Source organism: Ictalurus furcatus, chromosome 9 (assembly GCF_023375685.1).
Source record: "Ictalurus furcatus strain D&B chromosome 9, Billie_1.0, whole genome shotgun sequence".
Taxonomy (NCBI): domain Eukaryota; kingdom Metazoa; phylum Chordata; class Actinopteri; order Siluriformes; family Ictaluridae; genus Ictalurus; species Ictalurus furcatus.
The window spans coordinates 20,106,822-20,129,291 of record NC_071263.1 but is presented as its reverse complement, the minus strand read 5'-3'; the positions used below and the strand labels follow the sequence as shown (position 1 = coordinate 20,129,291).

General features: G+C 40.3%; 2 protein-coding genes across 4 annotated transcripts in view; both read left to right on the top strand.

Moving 5' to 3' along the window:
• dph6 (diphthamine biosynthesis 6) overlaps positions 1-11,302 on the top strand; it is a 74,931-nt gene extending 63,629 nt beyond the window's left edge. Inside the window, exons 14-15 of the mRNA XM_053632140.1 lie at positions 2,623-3,019; positions 8,626-11,302. Coding sequence (XP_053488115.1) covers positions 2,623-3,019; positions 8,626-8,744 — 516 coding nt within the window. The 3' untranslated portion in view covers positions 8,745-11,302. The remainder of the gene's footprint in view (positions 1-2,622; positions 3,020-8,625) is intronic.
• Positions 11,303-16,283: 4,981 nt separating this feature from the next.
• aqr (aquarius intron-binding spliceosomal factor) overlaps positions 16,284-22,470 on the top strand; it is a 49,803-nt gene continuing 43,616 nt past the window's right edge. For all 3 annotated transcript variants that reach the window (XM_053633580.1, XM_053633578.1, XM_053633579.1), the window contains exons 1-8: positions 16,284-16,870; positions 17,153-17,250; positions 20,349-20,405; positions 20,780-20,820; positions 20,983-21,018; positions 21,120-21,240; positions 21,972-22,112; positions 22,392-22,460. In XM_053633580.1, coding sequence (XP_053489555.1) covers positions 16,846-16,870; positions 17,153-17,250; positions 20,349-20,405; positions 20,780-20,820; positions 20,983-21,018; positions 21,120-21,240; positions 21,972-22,112; positions 22,392-22,460 — 588 coding nt within the window. In that variant the 5' untranslated portion in view covers positions 16,284-16,845. The remainder of the gene's footprint in view (positions 16,871-17,152; positions 17,251-20,348; positions 20,406-20,779; positions 20,821-20,982; positions 21,019-21,119; positions 21,241-21,971; positions 22,113-22,391; positions 22,461-22,470) is intronic.

The following is a 22,470-nucleotide window of genomic DNA, read 5'->3' as shown; positions in this document are numbered from 1 at the left end:
TTCAGTAATGACACCGTTACTCACTGAAATCACACCTTTTCTAATGCTCAGTGTTTTTGTTTCAATACCATCATTCAGGCATAACCGATCATTACTGCGCTGCGACTGGTTCGGATTGATCACTAACAATTGTTTACATGCCAGGTGTCCTGTCTTATTTGTTTGGATGGGTAAGCACAAAAGAGATGTTTTACTTCTGTTCTAAAATTCAATGCACTCATGTGACACTATCGAGTCTATTTCTTTGCAAGGATTGAGCGCCCGGCGTTTATCACATTCACCCCCAGTGCAGTTTACGGTGCTCTGAGTGATCCAGGTGGAAGAGTCTTTAATAGGAACATGACAACTTTCTCTGCTATTCAGCTCAGACAGCCGTGTAGTTGCGGTGCGTTCATAATTTCTCTAATCAGGTGGATGAGGAAGCTCACAGGGTTAATTGGGAGCATAGTGAAGTTGATCTGTATGTGTGTGTGTGTGTGTGTGTGTGTGTGTGTGTGTGTGTGAGAGAGAAATAATATTTATGGATTGCAGTGCTGAGGTTTGTGTGTGACTAGGATATGTACAGATGAATGTTTTTATGTGATATGAACTGAACTTGTAGATGTGGAAGATATCTAAAAGCTTTGCTATACATATCATATAAATATTAGTTTATGGATTTAAGGGCACGAACAAAATATTTTTCAAATGCAAATCGAACAGAGGGATGATTTCAGCTCTTGTGTTGGCTTCGTGTTTTTTTTTTTTTTGTTTGTTTGTTTCTGTTTTTTTTTTTCCCCCATGGGTCTACTACTTGGAATTGTTTTCATGTTCTTTTACAAGGCTTATTCACTACTGAGACAGCAGCTCAGTTTTAAGCAAGTGACCAGCGCCGAGTGAGCGGGAGGGATTATTATACAAACTGCAGCTAGTGAGTCCACTCGACGAAGGCCTCCCGCTGGGCAGGAAATGTAGGGGAACTGCCTAAGCATCCAGTCCCCATCAGTTCCCTGCTGTTCAACGGCTTTACACCAATTCCTTATGATGGTGTTTATTGTTCCACTCGCACGCCTCTCCTTCCGCCGCTCAGTTTCAAACACACGTCACGCTCGGGAGCAAAGAGAGCACGAGAGAACGCATACGAGACGAAGCAATGGGGAAAAACAAACACAAACGCAAAAGGGCCACTCTAATCACACTGTGTAGAGTCCTGAAAACGATCACGCACGCTAAAGGAAGAAATCCAGAGAGAGTAAACAACCGTGAGAGGAAAGCTGTAATGAACTAATAGACAGAGTACATTAAAGAGGCCCCTGCGTTCATGTCGTCCTTGAGCTCTTTTTTTTATTTTATTGGATTAATCTAATAAATGTTTTCTCATCAAGCGCAAGTGTTAGGCGGCCAAGCGCTTTCACATGTGGTCTAAAAAAATAAAAAAAGCAGTGCTCCTGTCTAAGAGAGAGGTGGCGAGGGAAAATAATAAAATAAAGAACAGGCGAGGGAACGTGGAGCGATGATTTAACAGCCTGAGACAAGTCAGAGTCTGAAAGTTTCGAGTGTTTGAAGGTAGTGACCTGTGAGGGCGTAGCTGGTGGAGGATGCATAGTGAGGGCCTGAGGGCTGGCCTTTAAGCCTGGATGAACAAGGCCTCACTCGAACATCTAACGCCTCTCTCCACCCTCAGCCCTCCCATCTCCACTCAACGACTATTGACAAGTGCCGAGCTCGGCCCTTCCAGCCAGTCACGTAAAGCCAGCCAGTCACCTAACATTTATCAACACACAAACAATACATATACACCATCACAGCGCTAAGAGCCAGCGCGTCATCCAAGTTAACCAAAACACCTCAACCAGTCGCTCCATCTCTCTCACACACACATACATTTGAGCACACTCGCACGTGCTCACACGCTTCTATTTTTGATTTGTTGTCATGCACTCAGAGTGATTCGTTGTTGATTTGCTGCTGATACACAATTAGGCCTTTGCTAAAGTTTAATCTCGAGATAAGTGCTGCATTCATGCAGACCGTGGATTGGATCATATGGGGGGGGGGAGGCGGGGTATCTGAAATGATTGCAAAATGCTGCTTGTGCTCCTGTCAAAGACTTTTCTCTCAGGTTTTTGAGTGAATTTCAAAATAAAGTGTATGTAACCCGTCATTATTGGGCACTCACAGAGTGGGGTGTAAGTGGATGAAAATTGATCCAGCAAATTGAAAAGGGGGTTATGTGTTTTTGCCCTATCGACCCCAGGCGAAATGACTGTTTTATAAAACGCTCATTTCTCCCCCATTAGCAGATGAGGCCGCCGCGGTGTTATTTGAGAGGTACATTGTAGCATGCGCAGGCAGAAGACGTTTCGGAGGCGATAATGGCCTGCACCCAGACGAGTGAAAGGAGATTTTAACTCTACAGATTACAACATTTAAAGCCATCACGGCAGGTTTCTAATGGAGGTGTATGGTGAGGTGGTGTAAAAGGGCCCATGCATGTCTAGAATGTTTTGTTGAAAACGGCCCGTCGGGTGAAGATTTTCTGTACGGCTGCTTAAGAAAACAGGCGAGCATATTTGAGCATCCAATGGTATGATTGACATATTGATTGTATGTCTTATACACTCTGTGTATGTTGTGTTGCAGGAGGTATGCTGTGGAGTAGAGGAGATTCAATGCCCCCCTCTGGTTGTTTCCGTGATGCCCTCTTTGCCCAGAGGAGCAGCAGTGGAACTTCATGTCATTGCTGTGCAGGACGAGCCTGCAGAGAGGGCTTCCTGTCAGATGTCCTCTGAGATCCCAGGAGGCACTGTCCACTGGCAGGTGCTGCAGTCCAGTAACCGCCATTACGCCACTCTGTCCCTGACTGTGTCCCTGCATGAGTCATGCACCACACCAGAGTGCATGGGCACAGAGGGCATCCTGGGGGCAGTGTGCACCTCCTTCCAGCAAGCTCTAAAGCACATGGAGGAGACTCTGTCTCCTTTATGTACCAGAGTCTTCTACAAGGACAGCAATAAGTTAGCCGCTGAGCTCTCTGCAGGTAAGCGTACTCACTCTATATTTAAATCAAAATTTTTAATGAGAAATATTCAGCCAAGTTAGGATAGCACATACTTTTCAAACAAGAACATTTTCTTTCACATTGTGCACATCGTGATACAAACAAATGAATCAATATGTGACTGCTCCTTAGTCACATTGAAGCATATTCATAGCTGAGTTACAGAATCATAAAATTCCAGACACATGATTATATTATGACCTCACTTTAGTGTTGAGGTTGCATTACTGTTGTCGTGTGCATTTACTGTTGGTGCGCGATATAAATAAATAGAAAAACCTGATGTGCTGGATCAAGTGCTATCTTATAAGCTGCTGAATAACAGGGGGCATATTAAAGTGAAGCAAATACACAGTGAACACAAATAAAATACATTTAAATGTAAATTGTACAGTTATACAGTTGTGCAATGTTACGTCTACGGTCTTATGTTAAAACAACCCATATTTTGTTTCTGCCTTTCATCGTCTTCCGTTCAAGAGAAATCCAGGATGTTTCTTTAGAATAAATGTTTTCTCGCCTCCCAAAAGTGCTCGTGTTCCCTAGAAAAGAACTACGGTGACATTCATCAGTTTGGTACAGTTGTTGTATTCTCTTTGAAATATCCATCTGTGTTTTGGACGTAAACCAATGCTGAGATTTTATTGTCACTTTCAGGTCTCACTGTAACTTATTATTGTGGGAAACCAAATTATGGTAACAGATGATGACTAGAAATAAGAACAGGCTTATCTGATTGTGTAAACTACATCGTACTTTTATCCCCAGGATGTATGTGAGTGTGGTGTTGTTATATAACAAGCTGCTTATAGCTGGAAGGCATGCATTCACTGGCCACTTTAATAGGAAGACGTGTGCATGCTTGTGTGCATGCATGTGCAAATCGTGCAAATACAGGTCAAGAGCTTTAGTTTGTTTGTTGATGTTTGTTATAAACAGTAACTGAAGCTCTTTATCTGATTGATTTTATGCATTGCTTTGCTGCCATATGATCAGCTGATTGGATAATGGCTGGTGTTCCTGTTAAAGTGGCTGGTCAGCGTATGTCACTTTGGATAAAGACACAGATTTTACTAAACACGTTCTGTTTCGCAAACTCATTCAGAAGTGGGGGGTCTCCTCAACCACCACTAGTGTGTAGCATCCACCTGGATGATGCGACGGCAGCCATAGTGCTCCAGAACGCCCACCACACACCAGCTATTAGTGGAGAGGAGAGAGTGTTGTAGCCAATTCAAAGATGGGGAATATTAGGGGTCATGATAGAGAAGGGCCAGTGGGGGAATTTCACCAGGACACCGGGGTTATACCCCTACTCATTTTTACGATAAGTGTCCTGGGATTTTATTGACCACAGAGAGTCAGGACCTCAGTTCAAGGTCTCATCCGAAAGACAGTGCTGTTTTTACAGTATATTGTGTCATTACATGGCACTGGGTTTAGGTTTATTCGCTTTCTTTAGACGTAGGTAAGTCAAGATGATCTTGCAGATTTTCACCACTCATTCCGTACAAATGGTGAAATATCTTCAATTATACAAGTTGAGTCACCTTGACTTTTGGGTGCACTGTTGGACAATTAAATGACCCGAGTGACTGAAAAGCTTTTGAGGGTTTGAGGGTTGAATTTTCATTGGCAGTGACCTTCATCATCCTGTTTATACATGACATTGCACTCTAGTATATGTATGAATGCATCTATTAACCTGTCATTGAAGTGGAATCTGTTCTCTTGCCATGGCAGACACTCGTGCCCTATAAGAGTGCCACAGGCCTGCTTCACGGGTCAGAGCTCCTGCTTTAAAAATCCCGAGTGGGTAAATAAACGTGTGTTTTAACCACTGATGCCAGGTGTAAGGCTTTATGTGACATATCAGAACTATGCTAGTAACCATAGTGGACTTATGAACATTGGTAACAGGATACTAATTTCATGATTACAAGTCATAAAGCATGCTGTCATTATGTCTGTAATACATTTCATAACTTTTGTATGGTTTTACAGACCAGATGCAGACCCAGCTAAGTATTTTAGCAGACTGAGTACTGAGTAGAGCCAATAAGCATATGAAGGGGAAAAAAACTGGCTGTGAACCAGCTTGGCATCTGCTTATTCAATTGTGTGCATTTACGGTATATGAATTATTTAGGTGACGGTAACTCATCAGAGACTAGCTACAGGGCTAGAGCCATTAGGTCAGGAGAGAGTTTTCACAGCGTTTTTTTATTTTATTTACGCTCTTTGGTCTGATTGGTCAACGTGACTTGTGTTTTGTTTTGTTTTTTTGTTTTTTTTAAGTTGACCATTAAAACAGAATGGACAAAGAAGCATGTGTTTATTCTCTCCATGTCAAACTTAAAACAGATGTGTCTAATCTGTGACAGGAAGCACTAGTATGAAACCGAACATAATCACCACTTAGAATTTTACTTATTCATAGCCATTAACAATTCATTAATGGTTAAGAATTAAAAGGTAACTGTTGTCATCATTTATTTATGCTAGGTGCTTATCTGGACCTTTGTAAGCTAAAAATTTGATGGAAATGTTTGGTTATTTTTGAGAGATGGCTCTAGTGCTTAGCGGTTAGCTCGCTTGCCTCACATCTCCAGGGTTGGGAGTTCGATTCCCACCTCAGCCCTGTGTGCATGGAGCTTGCATGATCTCTCTGTACATCCAGATAATCTGGCTTCTTCCCCCAGTCCAAAGACATGCACTGTAGGCTGATTGGTATGTCTAAATGTGTCGGAAGTGTACGACTGTGTGTGCTTTTGTGCCTTGCAATGGGGTTACAACCCGTCCAGGCTGTCCCCCACCCTGTCCCCTGGGATAGTCTCCAGGCTCCTCACGACCCTATGTTGGATAAGCGGTACAGAAAAACGGTACATTTTAAAATTAGGTTGGTCGTTTAAATTTCATTCATAATACTCGAAAAGACTTGAATGACAAAAACACACACCCTTATACATATCACACCTTGCTGTTCATTACCCGCCCCTTGTTTGATCTGCTGTTCAGCTCTCAGAGGCAGTTCTGATGAAGTATCACAAGCAACTCATTGAAAATCTTCTATTCTGTTTAAGCACATACTTTAACTTCGCGCCAGCTCTCAGTTCATAAGTACAGCTGCTGCTCGCTTGGCCTTCCAGCCACAATGATCACTCACCTCAGCCTAAACAATTTTCATGAGCTGATGCTTGCTAATTGCACAACCATTTACCACTTAATTTGAAACAGTTTGAAGTGCACTGTAGCACAGCTAAACCCCACAAGAAACCCTTTAGGCCCACTAGAGCTGGCATTTTCACACAAAAAGGCCCTCAGCACCTTTCTGTGCCATCTGTGTTTCTAAATTTTACTGAAGAGCAGTGTTGCATTTTTAAAACATAATATTCAGTTTCACTGCTGCTATTGAGGTTGCGCTCACTGGTGATTTAAGAGAATTCTTGTAGGGTTTTTGTTTTTTGGGTTGTTTTTTTTTTTTGTTTTGGTCCCACGCAAAGAGCCTTCAGGCTGCTATTCCTCCGCTAATGTGGTGGCTGTGCTGATGCGTGTAATGGCTCTGGAGAGGGTAATTAAGGGCTAAAGGAGATGACTGGGATCCCAGTGCATTGAACGGAATGAACTCGTGCATTTGTGCCAACTGATACAAGTAAAAGTGTTGTGTTTTTGGTTTTGTTTTGTTTTTTTTAAGTTACTGCATATCACATTGCCTGTTCTAGTAAATGGCTCATTTTAGTTAATAAAAAAAAAAAAAAAAAGGCCCAAAAACAACTCCTTTGTGGACATTAGTTTGTGTGTGATGTTGCTGGTTCATGGTGCAATCTGCTGTTGATCTCACAAGGAATCACTTCCCAGGGTGGACCACATGCTTAGATAAGAAAGTACTTTTTTCTGCTCAAATGTGGACAAAAAAAACTTCCCCTGGTCGCCTGTATTGTTTTTAATCACAGCGCATATGAGTTAATTACCCAGTGTGGGCTCTTTGAGTCTTTGCATGACACAATGCTTTTGTTCTTAATGAAAGAGCAGAATGCTTATCAAGTGGTGTTGAAAAGAGCTTTCACCTTTCTGTTCCAATTTCCCTTTCAATATTCCCCATTTGTCGCAGGACCTCTGATTGTCTCGGTCATTATTCACATTATGGTGTCATTCAGCTATTTAACTTTAAGTATACTTCATAAATATGCATCGCCATTCTGTCGCTTCATGCTATGAGGTCACTTAGAACGCCAGTGTGTAATCAGACTGGAGTTGTAAATACCCAGTGGATGAATGCGAGCTTTCAGTCATTCAGGTCATAGATTTTGGTGGGATGTTAAGAACAACATAGCCACAAACAAAATTAAATCAAGAGGCTATTACACTTGACAAGCTATAGGCTACTATAGTAGCCGTGTAATACACAGTTGAGTGCTGACAACTTACAGCCATCCAGCAGCTCGTTTTGAAGAGTTTTATATGTACATTTGTTCAGCTGTGTTTTATACAACAGATGTGTTCCCATCGCCATTGTCACATCAGTAACCAGGGTTGCCAGGTTTCAGCAAAAGTTACACCCCAATTAGATCTCAAGAACCACACAAAGCACATGCAACTATTCCAAAAAACTGGAAATCAGGAATTAGAAAAGAGAGACACATTTGTCTTCTTTTTCTAGCCTTGGTATGGTGGGGACACATTCCTGATGTACAGACATGATCCACTCTATAATCCCCCTTTCCTACTCCCAATCTTCACAATATAACTTCCAATAGAAATGATTATATACATAGACACACTGTTTGCATTTACACTTTGCCTTTGAAGAGATTTAATAGATTTTAATTCCAGCTGTTTGCTATAAAGCAAGATCTTGGTATATTTTTTATGCTAGCCCAGTTTGGTCCTGACAGCGTTATTTCTGCCACAATGAGCTTCTGTTAGCACTTTTTGCAGTTTGCACTTTTAGACCCCTGGGTGCAATAATAATAACTCGATGGAGTTAAATGGGACAGCGTGCACGATGTCCCATGAATGAGCAGAAAGACGAGAAAATCACCGGAACATCGGCTTATATCTTTGCAATAGCAACATATTTTGAATCGGTCAAACGAGGTAACTAGTATTTCAACTGAATATATGATGTATGGAGTTGTGAATGCGGACTTTATGAAGATTAACATTAACAGCTGATATACTGTAGTATATAGTATATGACCTAATATATAGTCCACCTCTCCGTATGACCGTGTCACCACAACATAAAAAAACCGAAGTCTAGGTCAACAGAACAGGTGCTATATTGAAGATGTTCCAGCACTTATCTGAGAAGGTGCATGTGGAAGGAGAAATAGATGGAGGAGACTGGAGGCTTGTGTGGAGCTTAGTTACAGTCTGTGAGAATCGGAGGATAATTCTTGGACTGTTATGTGCTCCTCGGTCGAAGGGTTAAATGCAACCTGCCACTCGAGGGCAGCCCCAATGGGACAGCTATTGCTTGACCATGCCTGCCCCAGAGGTGAGTAGAATTTAAATAAGAGCATTTTGGGTTGACATGCTGGATCTTTGTGTTGTGTGTGTGTGTGTGTGTGTGTGTGTCTCAGGGCTGCAGGGTTGCCTTGACAGCGGACTGGGTGCGAAAAGGCCAGCACTGGCTCTGGTTCCTGTGCTGGAGCTGCCGGACTGCACTCTCCTTCACCTCTCTTGCTGGCTCAGCACATAGTGGAGGACTACGGCCACAGCAACCACACAGGCTGGACTGGTAGTTGCTCTAGATTGTCCAGTGGTAAATGACTGGATTTATAAACGTCAAGACATTTCATGTTTCATATGACCAGTCCTGTTGATCAGCTTCACTTCAATTTGACTTACTACGAATAGGCCATTTAAAATGAACTAAACTGACTAAACAATTTACCAGACATATGCATTTACCAACACACACATATCAGGCGAGGACCAAGACTGTGTGGAATAACTACACAGAGTGCTTAGCCTCAAGAACACCAAGATTGAACAGTGGTCACCAATCATCTGCCTTCCTGCAGGTTTCATCCTCAACCAAAATCTAACACAGCTGTTTTAGTTGATCAAGAACTTCTTAAGGCAATGATTAGATGGTCAGGTTGGTACGATTACGGTTGGAGCTAAAGTCTTCATGAAGGTAGATCTCCAGGAACAGTGTTGGTGACCATTGGCATACTGTATTGTATGTGACCTTGAATCCACACTTGAAATTGTTAAGTAAGTGATGTGATTGCACAGTGTAAGTACCCTGCTACCCTATCCACATCTCACCAGCTCTGCTCCATACGCTCTGCTCTGTTGGAGCCATCGGGGGGAATAGTCTGTTTTTATGGAGAATGAGCTCCATAATTGGCCATACATAAAATAAAGCCATTTGTTGACATGAATGATTAATGTGCAAACACCTGCTACATGCCAGACAATCATAAAACTGTGGTAGGTTATTGTTTTTTATAAAGTTCACAAAGTTGAGTTGAATGGACCTCTTCGGAGACTCGGAGGAGAGAAAACTGGAAGAGATGGCGTCGGTGTGGATATACTGTCATTCCTGTAAGTGTACGTAATAAACAGAATATGGTTTCTATAAACTAGAAATGGTTCTGAACACTGCGAGTTTTCCTGAACTGAACTTTGTATCTCTTTTTCATGTATCTCAAGTAAAGTTTTAGCATTTTAAAGTTTGATTACCTGCAAAAGTGAAAAGAGAGAAAATCTAATTGAAAGATTTCACACATCCTGTGATGCAGGAGCATCGCAGACGTTTTGACAGAAGGTATATGATTACCGAGTTGATTCTGCTAATCCTATGGCGAGGAGCTATCCAACAACTTGATTAAAGCGTGACACTCACGCCATGATGAAATCACACGTAGCTAGCAAGGTTTTAGACATCTTAAGGCAGACTGACTGTTCTTACCACAGTTTTTGTTAAACTGGATCCTTAGACAACATAAACCCTCCTTAGGTAAGATAAAAACGTTCAAATAAAGTAAAGTAATGCTTTTCTTAAATTGAGGTGTCAAAGTATGTTAAATCTGATTTTTGGACACAATTTTGTGTTTTCTGGTTGGTGGTGGTGTATTTCCCAGACCACCAAATATTTAACGAATTACAGTAAATACTTGAGACTGTGACAGTTGCATGTATGCATGTATGTGTATGTGGAAGCAGAGCGTGCTCAGTGAGTGGGTGTCTGTGTGTTGGGTCGTAATGGGTTGTTCTAGTAATCTAGTGTGTCCTGTGCTTAGGCCCAGCAACAGCTGTCACTGCCATGGGGGGGAGGGGTCATTGTGAGGACTTTGTGGCCAACTGTATCTCTCTCTCTCTCTCTGTTTGTGAACGAGGGAATTGTTTGTTTTATATACCTCACGTTAGAAAGGTGTTATTATTGTGTAATGGGTAATCAGAGGCAAACAACCAAACAATCTCTTTATTCCCCTATTGATTCTTAAGGTGGGTTTAATAGAAGAGGGTTGCAGGGTAAACTCTTCTATGCTCACTTCTGTTTGTGTGTTGAACCAGAGCTATTATAAATTTCCCCTGAATTGCATTTCTTTCTCAGAAAAATCTGAAAATATATTGATGTGCTCAATTGGTCAGCTTTTCTTCTTGCCTAAGATGACCGCATGTTAGCGTCTATTGATCTTTTCTCCATGTTTTCCATTGACGTTCACAATAAAGTTGTTAACAACTGAGGTTAATTGGGCAAGAAAACAAACTATTGTCCATAACGCTACATAAAATCACACAGTAATATTTAGTGTGCTGTTCTTTACAGCCAGATGGGATCTGATGTACAATAAATGCATATAATCACAGAATGTATGACCGTTTGTATGAGCTTGTTCGCTTTTCTTTCTTCTCTTTTTTCTTGCTTTTAATGTTCACTGAAGTTATCTTGGTGTGAATAGTAAGTTATATCTAATTTCCAACATTTGGATATATAGCATACAGGTGCATCTAAAAAAAAAAATCGAATATCATGGAAAAGTTAATTTTTTTCTGTAATTTAATTCAAAAAGTGGAACTTTCATATAGTCTAGATTCATGAAATTTAAAGTGAAATATTTCAAACCTTTTTTTGTTTTAATCTTGATGATTACGGCTTACAGCTCATGGAAATCAAAACTCCGGTATCTCAAAATATTAGAATAAAGAATTTATAATACAGAAATGTCGACCTTTTGAAAAGTATGTTAATTTATGCACTCAATACTTGGTCGGGGCTTTAATCCTTTTGCATGAATTACTGCATCAATGCGGCGTGGAATGGAGGCAATCAGCCTGTGGCACTGCTGAGGTGTTATGGAAGCCCAGGTTGCTTTTATAGCAGTCTTCAGCTTGTGTGCATTGTTGAGTCTGATGTCTATCATAGATTCTCTATGGGGTTCAGGTCAGGCGAGTTGGTTGGCTAATCATGTACAGTAATACCATGGTCAGCAAACCAGTTACTAGTAGTTTTGGCACTGTGGGCAGGTGCCGAGTCCTGCTGGAAAAGGAAATCAGCATCTCCATAAAGCTTGTGAGCAGATGGAAGCATGAAGTGCTCTAAAATCTCCTGGTAGACGCTGCATTGACTCTCGACTTGAGAAAACCAGTGGACCAACACCAGCATGGCACCCCAAATCATCACTGAGTGTGGAAACTTCACACTGGACTTCAACCAACGTGGATTCTGTGCTTCTCCACTCTTCCTCCAGATTCTGGGACCTTGATTTCCAAATGAAATGCAACATTTACTTTCATCTCCCCCATGATTGTGGTTGTGTGTACTGAACCAGACAGAGATTAAAGGCTCAGGAAACCTCTGCAGGTGTTTTGAGTTAATTAGCTGATTCGAGTTCTTCTCAGGTCGACATTTCTGTATTATAAATTCTTTAATATTTTGAGATACTGGATTTTTGATTTCCATGAACTGTAAGCCGTAATCATCAAGATTAAAGCAAAAAAAAACTTTAAATATTTCACTTTATGTGTAATGAATCTATAATATAGGAAAGTTCCACTTTTTGAATTTAATTACAGAAAAAAAAAATACTTTTCCACTTATTCAAATTTTTTGAGATGCACCTGTATATACTATCAAGACTTACCTGTGACTGTTTAGGTGCATGAGTCGCACATTTGGGGCAGACATTGTAATGTGCAACTCTAAAAGTGTTATGTAGCACATTCAGTGTCAACAACATTACAACAATTTGCATAACCCAGTGCCACCCAGAACTACAATAACCGGCTGTCACTCAATGAGACACAATCGGAGATGGCACGTCTGCTGTCTCATCCCTATCACTCTGTCAGCACATCATCTGCCTACACATGAGATTATTGCCTTTCTTCAACCAATTCATTTGGATTTTTTTTTTTATATAAATCTAAATACATGCAAATCATTGTTTATTTTGTTAAATATTATTTTGCCCACCATAAGTAATGATCCACAATTCCTACACAGTAGAAATGATTGTGCAAGACATGACAAGACTCATGTAGTACATTTAGTAGGCTTTCTTCATTATGGAAACTATTCAGCAATTCTGCATTAGGCATATAGTGACAAATACGTACCTGAAATTATTTTAAAATAATTGTCTCATCCTTTATGGATGATGGTTATAATAGAGGTGGTGTATTCAGATTGGTATATTAAGTGGAGTATGGCGCCCTCGTGTGGCTCTAATAGAAATCAGTACCAAGCGAAATGGCAGTATTTGTAATTGGTAAAACGTCCTCTCTGGTGTTGCGTCTAGCACATTTACTGTCCGCGTTTGCGCTGAATAATTCAAATATTTCAAATGATCTCAGTACAATAGTTTAATTTTTTAGTTTATTTTTTTTTCTACCCTGGGTAGGTCTTATTTGACAAGACTGAGCACTGTGTTCCAGAATAAGGGATGATGTGCATAATTACTTAGACCTCTTTATATTTAATCTCCAATGCATATATTTTATACCAGTTACTTTAGCAACTTTAGCCATCTGTATGCAAAAAATTTTATTTAGACTTTGGCCTGATGCATGTGGATCTGTTCATGTGGCCAAGTTAACACATTGCGTTTGTGGTTCTCCATGGCAGAGCTGGACAGACTTCTCCATCAGGATTATCTGGTCCATGACTGGCCTCACCACCTGTTTATTTCTTCTGCTGATTATTCCCACTTTGTGCAGGATTCAGCAACTAGGCCACTGGGCTGTACTTGTGACCTCAAGATGGTCACCTTGGTTTCCACTGCTGCTTTCTCTGGTTGTCTGAGCACCCTGGCAGCTTCTTCCCCAAGTAGATCTGCTGTCCCATATGGACACAGAAATTTGGCATCCCCAAATAGGCTGCCTGTGTCTGCGGGTGTTGTCTGTTGGAGCAAATCCCCAACCGAGGAACATTGAGCTTTGAAATTCTGTTGTGTATAGTTAATGTACACTCACTGAGCACTTTATTATACTATTAGTATAGCATAGTATTAGAACACTATACGAATACTGGGTAGGGCTTCCTTTTACTCTCAAAACATCCTCAATTCTTCATGGGGTGGACACCACAAGATGTTGGGAACATTCCTTTGAGATTCTGGTCCATGTTGACATGATTGCATCACGCAATTTTGGCAGATTTTTCAGGTGCACTTTCATGTTGTGAATCTCCCATTCGATCACAATAATTGGTATTAACGGGCCCAAAGTGTGGCAAGAAAACATTCCCCACACCATTACACCATCTCCACCAGCCTGGACTGTGGAAACAAGGCACGATGGGTCCATGGTTTCATATGGTGCCAAATTCTGACCCTACCATCTGTGTGCCTCAGCAAAAATTTGAGATTCATCAGAACATTTTTTCCAGTCTTCGACTGTCCAATTTTGGTGAGCCTGTGCCCACTGCAGCCTCAGCTTTCTGTTCATGGCTGACAGAAGTGGAACCCAATGTGGACTTCGGTTATTGTAGCCCATCCACCTCAAGCTCCATCATGTTGTGCATTCTGAGATGCTTTTCTGATCACCACAATTGTACAGAGTGGTTATCTGAGTTACTGTAGCCTTTCTGTCAGCTCGAACCAGTCTGGCCATTCGCCGTTGACCTCTCTCATCAACAAAGTGATTCCTTTTGCCACTCACTGGATGTTTTTTTCTTTATTGCATCATTCAGAGTAAACTCTAGAGACCGTTGTGCATGAAAATCAGCAGTTTCTGAAATACTCAAACTAGTCCGTCTGGTACCAACAATCATGCCATGGTCAAAATCACTGAGATCACATTTTTCCCCAGTTCTCATGGTTGATGTGAGTATTACCCAAAGCTGCAGGCCTATATCTGCATGATTTTATGCATTGCACTACTGTTACACAATTGGCTGATTAGATAATTCCATAAAGGTGAAAGTGTACAGGTGTCCCTAATAAAGTGCTGGGGGGGGGTCCTTCAACATAATTAGTTGAATGGAGTCAGCCGTGGCTCGTGACCAAAGATCTTGATGAGCAGGACGACATTAATAATGACATAGCCTCAAACAAAATTAAGCCGAGTGGTTATCACGCTTGACTTATTCTGCAGGCTACTTTTTAGAGTAAGCCCATAATAGGCAGTTGAGAGTCAACAACATAGTCATCCAGCATCTACAATACCTTTAACTGTGTTTGTGGTAATATCATTAACCAAGGTTAACAGGATTCAGTAAAATTTCCAGACCAATTACCTCTCAAAAACCCACACCAAATACCTGAAACTAGTCCAAAAATGTGCAAATCGGAAAATGTCTTCTTTTTCTAAGACTTTGTGTGGGAAATAGGTATTTCACATGTATTTCTGATATACAAAAATGATCTACTCCATAATCCCACTTTCCCCACTCCCAATCTTTGCAATATATCTTACGATAGGAATGGTTCTGTACTTCATAGACACACTGTCTGCATTTACACCTTCCCATTTTGGAGACATTTATTACATTTAATTCAGATTAAATGTTTTATATGCTATTAAAAAATTTTTTTTAAAGATTTTTAACTATAACCGTATCATTAACTGTTGTGTCCACTCCGCCTCCTCCTCGTCCTCCGCTGGAAGAATTCTTCCCCTGTGGATGTCTATTAGGTCTTGTTCATGTTTACTTTTGTGACCATTGGTGGAATAACAACTCTGTGGAAGGAAAGTGGTTGAGCAACATCTAGAAATGTGAGTAAATCAACTGAAAATCTGCTTATATCTCTTATATAACCTTTTTTTCCCCCCTTTGGTGATTCAGAAGAGGCAGTTGGCATTTCAACAGAATTTAAAATGTATGCAGTTGTGAATCAGAATTTTATAAAGATTAATATTTGTTGAATGGCTCTTATAAATGGTGGGACTCTTCCCCACCTGCCCCTATGGATGAGGTGCTACTGAATGTAGTCTACCTGTGTGCAGTGAAAGTGTCCATGAACTCAACATAAATAGACCTGTTCCTGGAAGGCCCTGGAGTTTGTTAGAGAACATACCTAAACAAATAGCATGATGAAGACCAAGAAGCTATAAAATTAAGTCCGGGACAAAGTTCTGGAAAAGTATCAATCAGGGTTTCGATCATTCAGGTATGATTCAGGTATCAGTCAGAGCATCATTAAATCCATTATTTAAAAAATGTATCTCTACATGGAGAAGACCGTCCACCATAAGGTGAAAGGTCTCTGACTTTAAGGAGGGCAACCAAGTCAAACCAGGGAACTCTGAAAGAACGGGAGAGATCCACAGCTCAGATGAGAGCAGCAGTGAGATTAAACTCTTTGGATAATCCAGAGTTTATGGAATGCAGCTATTGTAAAAACAAAATAAAATAAAAACATGCAGCTAAAGTTGTGAGAAGAAAATGTACAAATGAAGCTATCGAAACAGACTGAATGAAAACCAAAGCATGTTATGTGAAAATGTTCAGTGCTTAACAGAAATACAACAACGGATAAACGCAAATACCCTGGCAGCTTAGAACGAAGCCCAACAAAAGCTTAAGGAGCGTCAGGAATGTATGCCACATAGACGAGACCATAAACTGTGCTCTTCAATATTGTCGTGAAGTAGATTTGGCCAATTTTTTCATGCCCTGTAATGGGCTAATGTGTATTCTCAGCTTGTGCACAGTATTCCTGGGATAGACTCTGTCCAGGATAAAATTGTTACTAGATGGTTGGATGGATGGGTGGGTGGGTGGAAGGATTATGGATGGATGATGGATGGGTGGATGGATGGATGGATGGATGGATGGATGGGTGGGTGGGTGGAAGGATTATGGATGGATGATGGATGGGTGGATGGATGATGGATGGTTGGGTGGATGGTTTCTTCTGATTTATACACTAACTATAATAATCAATGTATATGTAAAGGCCTTGACTGCCAGGTCTATACAATTCAGGCTACTGTAAACTACTCTTACATGAAAATATAAATGTATGTCATACATTGAGGACCCAGTGGCCTTCATACACAGAAAATGAGACGCTGCTATTATTCCTGGTTCCAATATGTATTTGACCAGCAGATGTCGCTAGTGTGCTGTAAAGGTCTAAACTAAACGAAAGAAGGAAGTACAGTGAGTTTTTTTTTTTTTAACCAGAATAGATTAATTCCATCATAAATGTACACTTGTGTTACAAAAGCCCTGTTGAGCTGCCATTATTATTATTATTATTATTATTATTATTATTATTATTAGCTATTTCTCCATGTTTCTGTAATATATGACTTTTATTTTGACGACATGCGCTAACGTACCGCGGGAGGCTTCACTGCAGTTGTTTGCTCACACATGTTAGCAAACGAGCTAACAACGTATGAACGACGTCTCGGTAAAAACAGGTATTTTGGCAACTAAAAGTTTAACCGAACTAAATGTTACATTAACGGACAAAAGTTCACATTTAAACGTAATTTACTAACAGGTTTTGCAGTTATTAGCTTTGAGAAACTAAGCTAGCTTCTGCTTTATTCCGTTCACATAGTGCTAACTAACTATAGCTGGAGTTTAGCGCCAGTCAGTTCAGTGCTTCAGTTCTGCACTGGGTTCATGTGTGCACTTGTAAGCGGATAGTGATGTGGTTTGTTAAGGAGTTAGTGAATGAACTGAATAAATGCTCCCAGGCTGTCGGATGAGTGGAGAAGTGATGGAGAAGGACTCGCGGGTGAAGAAGACGGCGGCACCGTCAGTGGAGCAGATTAACGCTGAATATGTTACACAGGTGATGATTTTTTCTCGAAAGCTCACCACAGGGCTCGCATCTGATTGGGTAAATTGCATCACGTGACAAAAAGCGAGGCCTTTTCTTTATTATTGATTGAGGTGGCTGGTTATGATTTAATCAGGACTTTTCCAAACTCGATAGCCATTTTATTAGGTACACCTGATGTTTGTTGTTACAAAATTGTTGACTGTAACTCATTTGCCAGCATTCCATCAGTGGAAAAAGGACAAACATATGGCCACCCTGACCAGATATTATTTGTTTCTGGCACTGTATAACCTCCTGAATACTAAATTATATTGTCCAGGATATTAGTCACACCTCTCATGTAGGTCGACCTTATAGTTATATTTGAAACTATAAGTCATGTTTTTTTCCCTGCACTTTGTTCTAATCATCCTCTAACTATATCCTCTTGGACCAGGCCATTGTTATGGCAGTAGATATTTGCTTTGGGGGACTGTTAATTAGAGGTTGACCGATAACTGATTTGATACCGATAACTAAGTTGGGCAGTACCAACCGATAGTTTTTAAAATTGATACTGAATGAAAACATAACACTCAAAGACAAATACTGCTGAACTTTATTACAAACATAAATAGTACTGACTGTACCATGAAAATGTACTGTACTTTATTAAATGAAATATACACGACCGGTCAAAAGTTTAGACACAGTCATTCTTTATTTTGATTTTTCCCCCACAGTTTAGAATGGTAAATGGTCTGCACTTATGTAGCGCTTTTTTAACCTTAGCAGTTCCAAAGCGCTTTACACTGGTTCTCATTCACCCATTCACACACACGAACACCCCAATTGTAGCAGAGCTGCCATGCAAGGTGCTAGCTTGCCATCGGGAGCAACTTGGGGTTCAGTGTCTTGCCCAAGGACACTTCGGCATGTGGAGTCATGTGGGCCGGGAATCGAACCACCAACCCTACGATTAGTGGACAACCCGCTCTACCGTCTGAGACACAGCCGCCCAGAGTAATAATAAAGTCATCAAAACTATGGAATAACACAAGTGGAACTATGTGAATTATTTTGTGATAAAAAATCCAAAATAAATCAAAATAATTTAGTATTTTAACATCTTCAAAATAGACACCCTTTTTACCTAGAATTTCCAGAAATGTATTCTTGACATTTTCTCAGCTGATTTCTTGAGGAATCCCCCTGAGATGCTTTTTAAACAGTATTAAAGGAGTTCCCACCTACACCGGACACTTACTGGCTGCTTTTTGGAATATTTCGTTCCAAGTCATCCGTTTAATAATATATATATATTTTTTTTTGTAAATAAAATGTTAGTTTTCTAATGAAAGAAATGAATATATTGGCACAAATGTTTTTGTCTACAACACTGATTTCAAACACTTAATCTTACACCTTCAGATCAAAAGGTTTTTAAGATCATGAGAAACATTTCAGTCAAGTGTCTCCAGACTTTTGACCGATAGTGTATATTAACTACTAATGAATATTACCATAAGAAAAAGATATACATCTAAACCGAACCAAAAAATAACACACCAAATAAAAATAGATTTCTCCTCTAGAGGCCGGTCTTGTACGGTATAAAGACAGTGGACTTTTCTCAGCCGCTCCCGCAACGGACGCAACCGGGAAAAATGATCAGTGTGGACTTTTGCCGAGAACGGATAGTTCCAGCTATCAGTTATCAGTGCTGATTCATCGACAAAACCGGTCGACCTCTAGTATTCATACACTCTGATGCATTCAAACCACACGCACTTACAGTGCCAGTATCATGTCTACATCGGTGTTGAACCAAGTAGGGCATGCACAACTATTCGTAGACTTCTTTGCAACCCCATTACTGAGAATAACCCACCACTCAAGTAATATTTTTAATATATGGTCACACACCGATCAGCCATAACATTAAACCACCTGCCTAATATTGTGTAGGTCCCCTTTGTGCTGACAAAACAGCTCTGACCTGTCAAGGCATGGACTCCACGAGACCTCTGAAGGTGTGCTGTGGTATCTGGCACCAAGATGTTAGCAAAAGATCCTTTAAGTCCTGTAAGTAGTGAGGTGGGGCCTCCATGGATCGGACTTGTTTGTCCAGCACATCCCACAGATACTCGATCAGCTTGAGATCTGGGGAATGTGGAGGCCGAGTCAACACTTTGAACTCTTTGCCATGTTCCTCAAAGCATTCCTGAACATTTTTTGCTGTGTAATGGAGCGCATTATCCTGCTGAAAGAGGCCAGTACCATTAGGGAATACTGTTGCCATGAAGGGGTGTACTTGGTTTTCAACAAAGTTTAGTTAGGTGGTACGTGTCCGAGTAACATTCACATGAATGCCAGGACCCAAGGTTTCCCGGCAGAACTTTGCCAAGAGCATCACACTACCTCCGCCAGCTTGCCTTCTTCCCATAGTGCATCCTGGTGCCATCTCTTCCCCAGGTAAATGACGCACACACACCTGACCAGCCACATGATGTAAAAGAAAACGTGATTCATTAGATCAGGCCACCTACGTCCATTCTTCCATCTTCCACCCACACCACCTGTCATTTTGGAGATACTCTGACCCAGTTGTCTAGCCGTTACAATTTGGCCCTTGTCAAAGTCACTCGGATCATATGCTTTCCCATTTTTCCTGCTTCCAACACATCAACATTAAGAATAGACTGTTCACTTGCTGCCTAATATATCCCACCCCTTGACCGGTGCCATTGTAATGAGATAATCAATGTTATTCATGCCACCTGTCAGTGGTTTTAATGTTATGGCTGGTCGGTGTATAGTGTCTGTTCCACCAATGGACATGGTAGAATTGGACAGGCAAATTCTGTAGAGCAGCAGATGGGTTCTACAAAATACACTTACATAAGTTACCTAATAAACTGCCAACTAAGAGCATATTCTATTTAATAAACTAAATGTTCAGGTTTTACTTTTCAAATGCACTGATGAGAGAGCATGAGGAGCGCTGTTTTACAAAGCCTCTGTATGTCAGTGTTTGATTTTGATATTGTAACAATCCATTTTGCATTAGCTTGTTGTATGTGGTTCTATGTGGTTTGTTTCTTGATTCTGTCCTATTCTCTTTTTAGCTCTCAAATAAATATTGGGCTCCCCATGCAAAGAATAAACTACCGTTCGATTCTAAGGTATGCAACACATGATTTATGTCAATGCAGGCTAACCACGATGCTACCATGATGTGAATTCTTCCTGTTTATGGTGTATCACTTACTGATAAACTGGGTAAACATCATGCATCTTTACAAACCATTACATTCTACTGCTGAATCACTGTCACAGTGTATATATTATGAGAATTGCTAGTAGAATGATGAAGTATGAAATTGACATTTTATGTGCTTTATGATTAGCTGTTAAAGCTCGCACATCATAATAGAGTTAATCTTTTTATTTCTCAGTAGTATAGGAGTCATTGATGATGGGGCCTTAATTTTTAGGACAAATTTTCTAAAGTGCAAAAAAAATCATCTTTTAATATTATTACATGTATTTTCTTCAGGTCGTTGAAGACATCTATCAGAATGAGATTCTCAAATCAAAGTAAGTCTTATAGTCTGTAGACTCTACAGCGATGAATTTGCATCGAAAAGAAATTTAGTTTTTGGGGGTTTTTTTAACAAATTTTCTCTTTTTTCTGTTGTATTTATTTATTTATTTATTTATTTGTTTGTTATTAAAACCATGTGTCTTTTTTCCCTTCAGATTTGCGATCAGAAAAATCATGCTGCTGGAATTTAGGTGGGTTATACATTTACCTGTTCTTTTGTTACTTCAAATTGCATACCTGACTTTGTTTAATTAGATCATATTTTATTCATTTCTTTATTTGTTTTTTTTAGCCAGTACCTTGAGAATTACTTGTGGGTTAACTACACCCCAGAGGTGTCCAGTAATGGCTATCTGATGTCCATCTGCTGTATAGTTAATGAGAAGTTCAGAGAAAATGTTCCTGCTTGGCAGGTGAGTGCCAAATAGTAGGATTTAGGAGAGGTTAGTCATTTTTAATCCAGTGTATTTTTACATTGTTTATCTATTGTGTTGCTCTAAATCGTCAGATTCTGGAAGTAAAAATGCTATTCATTACTATGAAATTTTTGAAAATGTGTTTATTAGTGATGTGTAAACCTGTTAAGACTGACTTATCATGAGCTACAAGGTGATATATTATGGTATATGCTGTAGAAGACACTGGCCAACTTTTATTTATTTACATTTACATTTACGGCATTTGGCAGGTGCCCTTATACAGAGTGACGTACATTTGTCTCATTTTCTACAACTGAGCAGTTGAGGGTTAAGGGCCTTGCTCAAGGGCCCAGCAGTGGCAGCTATTTATTTATTTTATATTGCCAGTGAGGTACTACATTACTCACAATCCTTAAAATGAAACCCACCAATGAGTGATGTTGCTGTTGTAACCACAGAAACTGCCATCACACCACATATTGGTATCTTGCGCTGTCTTTCTCTCCGAGGCATTGTGTTTGTTTAGGAATGAGGAGAAATATATGCAGATTAAAATAATTATTGTAATTCCACGATTCATGCGGTAGAGTAGCTGGTTCAATTCTTCAAGACTCTTGATTTAAAAATTTGGTTATTAGTCTGTGAAGAGAATAGATGGTACATTTACTTCCAGAACCAAGTGGGCAGTCACTGTTCAGCTTCATTCCCTCTTTCTCTCTTGTCAGGTTTTTAAAAAGATGCCCACTCACTTCCCCTACTTTTTTAAATGTGTAATGGAGGCCTGCCTAACCGGAGAAGAGATTGGCCTGACACTGCGGGAACAGACAGTTCTGCTGCTCTTCCTTGACCACTGCTTCAACAGTTTGGTTTGTTTCAATACTTTTTCAAAATGATTTAACTGCATACAGTACAGTACAGTACAGTGCTTTTGTAAAATGGCTGTTATTTTTGAGATGTCCACTAGATGTCAGTGTTGTGCTTCAGTGTTGTGCTACAGTGTAATAGTGACCATCAAGCCGTCATAACCTGTAATGAAACATTTGAGAGTTGTAATGATCGTATGAGCTTTTGACCTTGCGAATCTTTATATTTTAAGAGGAGTGTGTGTTTTTGTCCAATCCTGATGGGTGTGTTTCTTGTCTCAGGAGGTAGATCTAATCCGTGAACAGGTGCAGCAGCTCATTTCTCTGCCCATGTGGATGTGCCTCCTGCCGGTGAGCACTG